At 40.1% G+C, this 12,266-nt stretch overlaps 2 protein-coding genes across 2 annotated transcripts; both read right to left on the reverse strand.

The window, feature by feature from the left end:
* Nucleotides 1–1,412: 1,412 nt before the first annotated feature.
* On the reverse strand, nt 1,413–3,368 carry LOC119418626 (gap junction Cx32.2 protein). The gene is made up of 2 exons (XM_037685950.1): nt 3,345–3,368; nt 1,413–2,670 (listed from the first exon to the last, which is right to left on the reverse strand). The coding sequence occupies exon 2, from the start codon at nt 2,641–2,643 to the stop codon at nt 1,783–1,785; it is 861 nt and encodes a 286-aa protein (XP_037541878.1). The 5' UTR covers nt 2,644–2,670; nt 3,345–3,368; the 3' UTR covers nt 1,413–1,782.
* Nucleotides 3,369–5,723: 2,355 nt separating this feature from the next.
* LOC119418625 (gap junction Cx32.7 protein-like) lies at nt 5,724–9,344 on the reverse strand. The gene is made up of 4 exons (XM_037685949.1): nt 9,290–9,344; nt 8,573–8,717; nt 8,310–8,495; nt 5,724–6,320 (listed from the first exon to the last, which is right to left on the reverse strand). The coding sequence occupies exons 2-4, from the start codon at nt 8,699–8,701 to the stop codon at nt 5,724–5,726; spliced, it is 912 nt and encodes a 303-aa protein (XP_037541877.1). The 5' UTR covers nt 8,702–8,717; nt 9,290–9,344.
* Between the last annotated feature and the right edge of the window lie 2,922 nt (nt 9,345–12,266).

Genomic DNA, 12,266 nt, shown 5'->3' on the forward strand with positions numbered 1-12,266 from the left:
GCCGAGCTCTGAAAAGATTGTGCCGGTTAATGATTGGCAGCTCTTAGAACCACAGTCCTCCTTTTTTAATATCTTTACTCGCGTCTTTTTTTACAGGTCACGGGGGTCACTGGTGTCCACGTCCAGCCATCACTGTGGGAGGGGCGTCCCAGACTGGTTGGGATTTGAGCTGGTGACCTGCTCGCTGAGAGGCGGCAGCTCTAACTGTGCCACCGTGCCGCCCCCTTTTAAATATGATTTTGCATTTCTTCTGCAAGTATTTTTTGTGAAATTAAAAAGTAGGAAATTGGGGTCCAAAGGGTAAAAAAACAAATTGTACAGACATTATTTGGTTTGTTCAGCTTTATTCAGGTCTCTCTTGTAAATGAGTCCCCGAGGATCAATGGGATTAAATTGTATAAATAAAGGTTGAGTGAATTATGACGTCACATCCATTCAAGACAAAACTTTTAATATATGGCTTCTTCATACTAATATTTCTAATAGAATTTGACATTTTAGGCATAATTTGGTTTTTATTTATGTTTTTCATCTCATTAATGAATTCAAAATTGCTTTGAATCATAATTTGATTTAGTCCCTCGTTCATCGCGGGGGATCATACCCTGAAGCCCCGCGATAAGTGAAAAACCGCCAAGTAGGAATAGTAGTACAAGTAGTAGTTTATTTTAGTGTTTATATATATATATATATAAATATAAAGGCGTTTTAAACCCTTCCCACACTCTTGCAATATTCTAAACAATGTTTCTAAACTCTTAAAGAGCACAGAATGTCATGATTTCAGCTCCCTGTGCCTCTGCTGCTCTCAAACGCTCCTGGCCACGCCCACTTCTCTGCTCTGTACGCAGATCAGCTGATCAGCTGCAGGAGGAAGTTCCTCCTGCAGCTGTGGGCTGCACAAATGTGCAGCAGGTGCCAAATTTAAAATGATTAATTTTAAATAAAAATTCCATGCCGATCGTGCGGCTCATCCATCAATCAGCCAATCGTGTGAAAATCTTATTTTGAAAAACCGCGATAAATGAACCGCGAAGTATGGGACGGCTGTATATTTATTTTACCTAAAAACCTTAAAGGTTTAATATATGCATTTTCACTTACAGCTATTAATATATCTTGTTTTAAGTTTTAAAAGCAGAAAATAATATGAAATTGATTACGATATAAATATCAAGCAATTTACTGGCAGTTGCAAGTTTCAGCAACTCCTGTGTGAAATTCCTTCAATCACAACAATTGTACTAATAAATGAATAATGCATTACTTGTTTAATAAAACTGCAAACTAAATGTCAATAAAAAGAATCATTGTTAATAATTTTCTTTACTGTTTCATTTTGAATGAACTGAAACCACGTTTTTCTGTTTGAATCATTTATTAAAAACAAAGCATACAAAATGTCTCAATGCCACAATCATTGTCGCAAATGTTCAGTAAGCACTTTTTATTTCCAACAAAGTTCCAGATAAGGAACATTCAAATAACTTAAGGAACACTTTGGCCAACAACTTGAGGCTCACACAAACTTTCACTCACTGGGTCACAGGTGAGCGCCTATAATATAAATATATCTGTATTGCACACGTTTATTAGAAGATTTATGTAAAAAAACACTATTCTGCTCCTTGATATTGTTTATTTGTGGATAATTTTCTCTGCAGACATGATTACAGGATGACAAAACTTTTCTGTTGTCTTGTGATGCATGGTGGAAGTCTCTGTACTCAAGTGAGGGAAGATGGAGCAAAATCTGAAACAATTTTGAGGATATCGGAGGTTTTAATGGCCGCTCAGCAGCCGTTTCTCCTCCTTGGCTCCATCCAGGCTGCCTCCGACGCTGTGGTTGCTCTCGAGCTCGATGTTCATCTTGTTCTGCCTCAGTGCCTCTTCTGTCGTTGGCCACCTGGGACCAGACAGGCCGGCTGGGTTTTCTGACGAGGTGATTCTGTGAGCGCGACGCCTGGAGCCGCACCGCACCCTGCTGCAGAGCAGGTAGAACATCTCGATAACGTTGAGGAGCAGAGAGATGCAGGCCACCACCAGCATGAAGATGATGAAGATGGTTTTCTCTGTGGGCCGGGACATGTAGCACTCCACGGTGAAGGGACAGGGCTTCTTGGAGCAGGGGAACATAGGAACCATGATGAAACCATACAGGTAGTACTGTCCCACAATGAACCCAGCCTCAATAAAGATCTTGAAGACCAGCTGGGTCAGGTAGCTCCCCAGCAGGTTCCCCTTGATCTTCACGTGTCCCTTTTCGTCGCTGTATTTGGGCTCTTTGAGCTTCCTCGGCCCACCAGGGCTCGACAACAGCTCCCTCAGCTTGTTCTCCTTGTGGATGATGTGCATGGCGTGGCCCAGGTAGATCAGCGTCGGCGTGGACACGAAGATGATCTGCAGCACCCAGAAGCGAATGTGGGAGATGGGGAAGGTCCAGTCGTAGCAGACGTTCTCACAACCGGGCTGCTGGGTGTTACAGATGAACCCGGACTGCTCGTCGCCCCAGACGCTCTCAGCACCGGCTCCCAAAACCATGATCCGGAACAGGAAGAGGACGCTCATCCAGATCTTCCCGATCACCGTGGAGTGAGACTGGACTTTTTCCAGCAGTGATGACAAAAAGCCCCATTCTCCCATCGTTACCGGCGACGTTCAGGGTTTAATCTGTGACACAAAGAAGGGAAACGGCGTAAGGAGGTGATCAATTAGACAAACTCTTCGTTTTGACCCTAAAATGCACCTTTCAGCAGAATTATTAACCACGTTTGATCTAATCAATGCAGCGAGGCAGGAAGGAAAGGACTCACTGTTTAATTAATGTTTTCTCTTCTTAAAGTTGGCAAAAAGGAAGAAGTCCACTGAACTTTGAGCTTTTTGGTCAATATTTTTCTTTAAATAATCATTAATAAAACAAAGAAAATTAGACCGAAGCTATGTGCGGTCGCTCAAGAGGTACGTAGGGATAAAGTCTGCCACAAACATAAAACTAATAATTAAAAAATAATAATTTGTGACTAAATTACACCATAAACATTAGATTTGAACACAGTTTAAATAGTCTTTTAAACACAACAAACATTCAAAATATGACTTATTGGAAAAACCGAGCAATATAACGACCTAATAATGTATCTAATTTACATAATTCCTCCCTATAATTTGGCGACTTTAAAAAAGATTTTAACTATTTGTTTAAACGATGCACACACACATTATGCATAAAACTAACCGCAAATATTCCAAACATCCGCTCAGGTTATAGAAGTCACCAGAACAAGACCGTACCCATGTTTAGGTTGTAAATTGATCAGCAGAGAGGAGAATTAGTGGCATCTTACCTGCTCACCTGATCCAAACAGACTGTCTCTGGACGGGACAGATCACTAACTATAGTTGGACCTTGGAGTTTTGTCCCGGGTGAGGACACCAGGACCAGTGCGGGATGAAATTGCGCAACACACATCTGGCTTTAATGTCACGTTGTAACCGTCAGCACACCGAGGCAGAAAAGACGTGACCAGGAGGACGAGTGTAATGATTGACCGCCCAGATTTGTGTCTGCTGCAGATCTCAGGGTTTGAAAATAAACAGGTGCTGCAGTTTGATGTTATTTTGATTATTTGTTCTATTAGAGGAGCACTGATGTGTTTTAGGTACATTTATGTATTAAAATTAGTACTTTAAAATAGCAGAGGCGTGAAATTTATTGTGAAAGGAGCACAGATAATCTTAATATAATTTGATGTGACTCACCTGCTTCATCACGTCCACTGATTCAAACGTAACCTTTTTTGGAAGACTTTTGATTTCACAACACGAGTTGAACGTTTGTTAGTCAGCTTCAATCAGTTTATTCTATAAGTGATGATTAGGTTTATGATTCCATGTAATTTTTTTTTTTCATTCAACCTTTACTTTTACAGGTTAGTCTCGTTGAGTCACGAGGACTCATTTACAAGAGAGATCTGTTTTAGACCGATTACAGATAAGGTACAGACAAGAATAAAATGCATATAAAATAAAAGTAGTGATATAAAACAAAAATAAAATCAAGCTACATTACAAAACAAGAGAAAATACTAAAAACAGGAACATGTCTGCATTGATTTTTCCGTTGAGCTTAACAGTTGTTTAAAATCCCTTAGAGAGGTCAGAGTTGAGAGCTTCAGATCTTTCTGTAAAGTGTTCCAGGTTACAGGAGCGGAGTAAGACGAGGCCTTTATGCCGAGTTCAGTCTGCACTCAGGGTACACTGCAGGTAATGATGTCTTGAGAGTGCACGCTGTAACTGATGACGTGACATGTAGGAGGAGATATATGAAGGCAGCAGACCCAGGAGTGACTTAAAGATGAAAATAAACCAGTGTGAGAGCGTCCAGACCATGACCAACTGACCAATGAGTACAGGGCGCAGTGATGGGTACGGTAGTTACAACCAGTTATGAATCTTAGCGCGCCGTGATAGACAGCATCCAACATCTGCAAGGTGCTGGCAGGGGCATTCATGTAAATAATGTCACCATAGTCAATGGTCGGTAGGAAAGTAGCGGTTACAAGATGTTTTCTGCATTCAGAGTTAAACAAGATCTATTTCTGAAAAAGAAACCCAGTTTTAATTTCAGTTTCTTTATCAAGTTTTTGTGAGGCTTAAAAGGGAGACGTTCATCGACCAACATTCCCAAGTATTTGTAAGAATCCACAAATTCAATAGGAACATTATTCGTATAAAAGATAGAAGGAAGAACTGCTGGGACCGACTTCCTGTTTGAAAACAACGTCCCTTTAGTTTTGTCAGCTTTTAGCACCAGTTCGAGACGGAACAAATCTGACTGGATGATGTTGAGACTATAAAAACTGTAAAACATTAGCAACTGTTTTAGCTCGACAATAAACAACTGTATCGTCGGCCTAGAATGTAAGGATGCATCAGGAATGTTCTGACCTACATTACTTATGCAGATTGTAAAGAGAGTGGGCCCCAAGACTGAGCCTTGTGGTACCCCATTATTGTATACTGCATTTATGTAAGGGCTCCTTCAACTACTCAGAATTATCTTTTTGCAAGAAAGCAAAAACCTTAAAGTACTTGTTTTGAACACTTTTCTCTCTCATTCTCATGTCAAGCAAAGTTATGAACGTAGAACAGAACTTTTACTGTTTGCACAATAAATTAAAAAAAAGAGTTAGATTTACATTTTCTTAGTAATAGTTACTTAAACTTTCAGTTAAAAGTATTTTTTAACTGAAGGAAAACTACATATCTGGGTGCAGACAAAATGAAAATTTTGTCTAATTTTAGTCATAAAAATCTGCAGTTTCATGAAAGAATAAATAAACTGTACAATAAAGAAATACAGCAGTAAAAACTATGAAATTTATTTAAAAAACTTGGTTTTACAAGATAAAAAAATGTACAAAATCTACACAAATGGTTTATCTAATTTATTATATCTGACAAAATGATTAGTTTATTTATTTAAGAGAACTACAAACACAAATTTTGTTGTATTTAGGTGCAATAAAGGTCTATTCTATTCTATTCTATTCTATTCTATTCTATTCTATTCAAAAGTCACTTGCTTTAGTTCTGAGCAGCAGTTTTCATGAGACTCTGTGTTGCTTACTGAAGCTGGTCACCCCCCCCCCCCCCCCCCTCCACCCGACAGAGCAAACAAACACCTGAACTACTGAGACACCACCTGTAACTGAGGTGGTGTCTCAGATGTGGATCTCCCCCATGTTGCTCTCGGAGCTCACAGTTTTAGCCCCCTCTCCCCCTTTGATCCCGTTCATCCCCAACTTCCGTCCCTGCAGCTCCAAATCCCGGTTGACGTAATTCTGGATCATCTCGTCCTGGTTCCTAATGTCCTTCTTCTCAGAAACGGGAGGTGTCACGGGGGTCACCGTGTAGTCCTGCCTCCTCGCCACGCACTCTTTAACCGCTTTCACGCACAGGTAGAGCAGCTCGGCGACGCTGAGGGCGAGCGAGACGACGGCGGCCACCAGCATGAACCAGATGATGACCGACTTCTCAGTGGGTCTGGACAGGAAGCAGTCCACCTTGTGGGGACAGGGGAAGCGGGTGCACACGTAGCGAGGTTCGAGGGTGAAACCGTAAAGAAAGTACTGACCAGCGATGAACAGAACCTCCAGAATGATCTTGGCCAAAAGATGCAGGACATAACTGCGGAGGAGGCTGCCACGGAGGTTGATCTTGCCACTGCTTTTGGTGTACTTTGGAATTTTGAAAGTTCTCCTGAGGAAGAGACTGGCCTGGTCATCCAGCTCAGCCTGGTTCTTCATCCTCTCCATCATCTGGTTTTCAAAGAACAGTGATCAGTCAGACACTAAAAGGTTAAAAAAAATACAAGTTTTAGGCACCAAGGTAACAGAAAACGATAAGAGCATCTTAAATGTTGACTCACACAGTTTGAAACATTTTTAACAAATGGTGTCTTTGTCTATGTTACAACTAGGGGTTGGATAGACTAGTCGACTAGTCAATTCTAGGACATCTCGTGAGTTTTTATATTTCACGCCAACCAGTGCCCGCCCCACTGTTCCCAGCACCCAGTGGTTTAGTCTATGTGATACTCAGGTATATGGAGTATACCCACTAGAAAAGCTTAAGAATTTCAGTATACCCACTTAAAAGAGCCCAATGATGCATGCATGACATATACAAAGTAATTGGGCACGTGTCATTGATACATTAAATGGCAGTTAAACGCTTCCATAACAATGTATTGGTATGCAGCGCTTGTTCATTACATTCACTTATCCAGCTAATTATTGTATAATTAATACATCTGTACTTAGTACTTAATGCTTGAACATGTTTTGCTTCGATACTGTTTGATAAATCCTATAACATGTTTTTCATACAAAGCCAGCTGTTGTACAAAGTTCATTTATTCAAATGTAAGCGTCAGAGAAATTTGGAAATGTTCAATATGCTTAAAAAAAAAAGACATTTACATTGTACTAATAAGTGTACTTTGGTTTCTAAGCACAGTACACGGACCGACCACGGTAAAGTTAGTTTCATGTTGGACGTTGGACATTGACGCTTCGTGGCTTCAGCGGTGTCCACCGTTCAACGTAAAACTAACTTTACTGCAGTATATCTATGGAGACTACACCACGGATTCCACCCAGTCCATGGTGGTGGATGAAATAAAATAAAACTAAAAACAGCGGGGCAGGTGGTGGACTCCATCATCCCCCGCCCCGCTGTTCTTAGCCTTGGTTTTTTTTAAGTACCGCACGTTTCTTTCACTTTTGCAGCTTAATTTTAGTTTTGGTTTTCCTGTGACTTATTTGCAGTATGATAAATGGTAGGAGTATAAAAATATGCCTGATGTTTTGTTGTTCTTTTCTTTTTTTGTAAATAATAAATTACGTTTTTTTTTTGCTTTTTAATTTATTTTTTGTGAATACAATATAGTGTCTTGAGTTCCTATGACGTCATCGACTAGTCAACTTTTATCATGTTAAAGTCGACTTGAAAAAATATGCAGTCGTTCATCTCCTAGTTACAACCACAATCTGTAAAAAAAAAAAAAAGTTCAGGAGGCACAAAAATGTATTTGTTTGTTTTTTTTAACTGCAAGTTTAATTTGGAAGCATTTTAGAAAGTTATGTCTACACTTTGCTTAAAATATTTGCTTCAACCCGAGTCTATAATGCACATGAACAGCTGATAAGCCTTATAACAACTGTTTCTAACCAAAAATACATAAAAAAGACAAAAGTTTGTGTAAGTATTGCTGCAAAGCTGTATATATTTACTGAACTTTGGCAACCATGATGGTCATGGATGGAGGAATAAAAACCAGAAACACTAACATCCACGTGTTTCAAAGTCAAGGCCCAGGGGCCAAATACAGCCCTTGTTAGCATCTTATCTGGCCCCCCAAGATGATTTTTTTAAAGTAAAATATTTGTATTGCTTTTCGTTTTACTCAAAAGCTGAGCATGTATTCGTTTGCGCAGACTTGGCAACTTTGAAGCCCAAAAAAATTTAATTTTTTCCACAATCTTTTATTTTATGCGCCGAATGTGGCGGAGAATGTCAAATGAGACCGATGATCTGAGGAACCTGCAACCAAGAAAAGAAGTCAGATATCTGACTGGAGTTAACATGTTGACTGAATTCTGCTCTTGGTTTGAATTTTTTTTTAATTTTTGATCCACTTTTGTGAGTTTGACACCCCAGAGTGTATTAAAGGAACATTTAGCCCTTTCCATCCTACAGTATTTTCTGTATGGGTCTGAACGTACAGCTTCTGCAGCAACACCGACCTTCTTCTCGATGTGGACCACATGAAGAACATGACCCAGGTACAGCAGCTTCGGGGTTGCCAAGGCGATGATCTGAAGAACCCAGAAGCGGACGTGAGAGATGGGGAAGGCGAGGTCGTAGCAGACGTTCTCACAGCCGGGCTGCTGAGTGTTGCAGACGAAGTCAGACTGCTCATCGCCCCACACCTGGATCACAGGGACAGATTCAACTCCACGTCCTTTTCACCACTCACACTTTGAATCCAGACACCGGCTGAGCTGACCTTCTCTGCGCCGGTTTGCAGGACCATGATCCGAAAGATGAACAGAACAGTGAGCCAGATCTTTCCAATCACCGTGGAGTGGCTCTGCACTTTTTCCAGCAGCCGGCCCAGCAGGTCCCAGTCCCCCATGGCACTCACCAGCTGACTGTTTTTAAAATAAGAAGTTAATTATTAAAACATACAAGAAGGTGCATTCTCATAGCATTTATCAATCTAGAGTTAAATAGCGCGCAGGGATGATTTAGTTGTTGTAATAAGAACATTAATTTAAAAACATTATATTTTATTTCACAGAGCTGAAACCTGGTTTGTGCTGCTGTGTCAGTTTTAAATAAAAAAAAAGAGTCTGAACAGACTCTTTCACACACAAGGCCAAACTTTTATCATTTTACGCTGCAGATAAAAGCCACAGCTGCTCCTGAACACATGGACCCGAAGGGCACGGAAAGCTTTAACCATTTGGCTTTTAAACATCAAATTAATCAGTTTTTTGTTGTTTTGTTTATAGAGAACATCTGATCATGCATGGCTTTAAAATTTTTACTTTTAAAGCTCACAAACGTTTAAACTCAACTCACAAAAGTTCATATTAACACGATAGCACGAATAAATCTTCATTTACGGACCCGACGGTCCAGACATGAATCAGACGGTTATAAACGTCATTTACCTTTTTGTAAAAAGTTTAAACCAGCTAAAAATGTAATGTTTACTCACCAGTTGAACAAACTGGACAAATGGAGGAAAGCTGGGATAAACTGGGAGCGATGCGTTCAGTGAGTGATGAAGAGAGAGAGTGAAGACGAAGCTGCTTCATTGTTCAACTTATCTGGAAGGACACCGTCCTAACCACAACAAGCGTCCGGTGAAAGCAAAAACCGAGCACAAGCTGAATTAAACACACGGCTTAGACTAAATTTAAGTGACTGATTCATTAAATTAAGTTTCTGCAGCAAATGTTGAAAGAAAAAAAAAACAAATTTAAATGTTTCTGAACATGTTTCTGTTTTTGGGGTTTGAACTTGCTGTGAGACACAAATATGACTCTTGAAAGAGAAATTCTTCTTTTAAAAAAAAAAAGAAAAACAACAGAATGTGACTTTTAGTTTGACTTTTCAGAGCGCAGGAGGTCGAAGTGAAAGGCCGAGAAGCAGCAGGAAAAGCTCAAGAAATACCAAAAAAAGAGGAAATGGAGAAAGCCACTCGGTGCCTGACACCAAACCTGAAGAGCGGCTCCAACAGATCCAGGAGCCACTTCAGAGATCTCAGTCCAGAAGAGCAGAGTCTGAGGAAAGGCTACTGAGCAGAACCCTCAGGCTCGCCGGCCTCTGGTGGACCCGAGTTTGATGCAAGACGTGGAAGAGCGAGTGGAGCACGTTTTACATAATGCAATAAAGTTAAAAATATGTCTAAAACAAAACCGCTCGAATAAAAATCGCCTCTAATCATTTAAAACTTCCCAACTACACGATTATATCTAACAGCAGGGGCGGTTCTAGGATCTGACCTTTAGGGGTGCTTAGCCCCCAGTACTGACAATGGCTCCTGGCTTGAACAACACACCCCACGGTGATGTTCATGAGAAGTGCAAAAGCTTACAGCACCTGGTGGTCTCCCATCCAGGTTAACCCCGCTTAGCTTCCGAGGTCAGGCATGTTCAGGGTGGTATGGCCGTAAACGAGGAGCTCAGTCACAAACAGGACTTTTAAAGGATCATAACAAACTAGGACTAAACTTATGCAGCCAGAAGTTACAACATACACAAAACAAAACACAACTAGCTTTAACCTCCTAGGACCTGGCATACACATATGCAAGAGTTCGGGTCTTAGGAGGTTAAGCACGAACCTTTAATTTAACCATTAACCTCTGTCTGCAAAGCGTTTTTAATGCAAAACCCCAACAATGTAGTCGGAGGAAAAAGGGGTGGAGCTCCTGCAGGTAAGGGGCGTTTACCTTTGGGACAAATTAAGATTGCTGATTGGTCAGTTGCTGACAAGCCTGCTGGATTGACAGGTAGGATAGCGCCAAAGAACATCAGATTTTAGTGGTTCATTCAAGTGTCATCATTTATTCCATATTTATTAAATATTTCGGTGACTCTAAGGTTTGAGAACTGTTTTCTTACAAAATCCTAACGATGGTTTCTTAATTTTTCATGTGCGCTGTTAAAATTTCAGGGTGCTTGAGCACCACTGTCTAACATACCATTTTATTTAAAACTATTTTTTAAATTCCCTAAAAACCTTGGTGATTATAACTCCTCTAATATCTTTAAATTTCTAATTTTCCTGCATAAAAAATGGTTTTGCTCTTTCTAAGCGTATTATATATTTAACTGTGCTGTATGTAAAAAAAAAAAAAACAGTTTATTTTAATGCTTTTCAGTTTTGCTAACATTATTTGATGTAAAATATTTCCATTTTTATAAAACTTCACATACAAACACATTTTAGTTATTTCCTTGTAACGTTTGACACGGTGTATGTGGATGATAACAGACTGTGGATTTGTTTAAATTAAATGTAAGCAGTAAGTGCGGGTGCATGCTCGATAATCCAGGTAGATAAATCTAACGAGGAAGAAGAACCCGTCCAGAGGACCTGACTCCACAGCAGAAAGGTTTCTCTTGGCACATTGTGTTTATTTACGCTTCACTTTGTGTTTCTGAGGTTCACAACCTCTGACACGCTTCTGAAGTTGCAGGATGAACTCTGGTGTAAATGATTGACACGCAGCTGTTGGTTTGAGGACAAGCAAAGTCTGATGGTTCTGCAACAAATTGATTCGACCGATCAGGTCCTGCAACGAAAACAGTCGACAAAAAGACGGACTTCAAGGACGTGGGAGTGAAAGAAGTTTTATTGCTCTAACATCACACTTTATATTTTCACTACAGTAACTTACGTCATTTTGCCACAAAAGCTACAAATATCAAAAGCATAACATCTCAGCTAAATAAAACCACTACAAACATAATTTCACGTCTCCCAAAGCTTCACTTTTCATCGTCACATAAATGCTGTTTTTTAATAACTCTCTTTGATTACACACGTCAGACAGATAAGCTGAAGACACAATAACACCAGAACAGACACTTTGTAAGAAACACCTGCAAAAATACACTGAAAGGTACTCAATGCAGTCACCAAGACTGGAAAAAATAAGCAAGTAAATCAAGCAAGAAACATAATCTGCACATTATTTTTCCAATGAATGATTAATGTGGTGTTAAAATAACAATTTGTAAGTTTGTAAGCAGAACTTGTGAATGGCTGGAAACGCCCACGTGTGTTTTAATAACCTTCAGAAACAGACGAACCGACTGAAAATAGGTGAACAGTGGGAACGTCTGTGAAAGGATGAGATGGAGAAGTCCAGTTTTCATGCATTGGTCCTGTTTTCACAGATTCGTTAAGTACGCAGACAAAAGTGTTTTGTTTACGTGGAGTGTGGACCACACATTTCAGAGTTACACGTGAAAATATGTAGAAAACTACCGGAGTAAAGTCTTCCAAACTGCATCAGTTGATATTCTGTATTTTCCTGTGTAGAAGTTGCATCAGTAAAAAAAAAAATAGCATCACGAAGAGGAAAAAAACATGTGTCACCCATCCATCCATCCATCCATCCGTCCATCCATCCATCCATCCATCCATCGCAGCCAGAGCCGCTAGCTCTCCAGCGTTCCTCT

This window comes from Nematolebias whitei, chromosome 12 (genome assembly GCF_014905685.2).
Source record: "Nematolebias whitei isolate Nwh7 chromosome 12, NemWhi1, whole genome shotgun sequence".
Taxonomy (NCBI): Eukaryota; Metazoa; Chordata; class Actinopteri; order Cyprinodontiformes; family Rivulidae; genus Nematolebias; species Nematolebias whitei.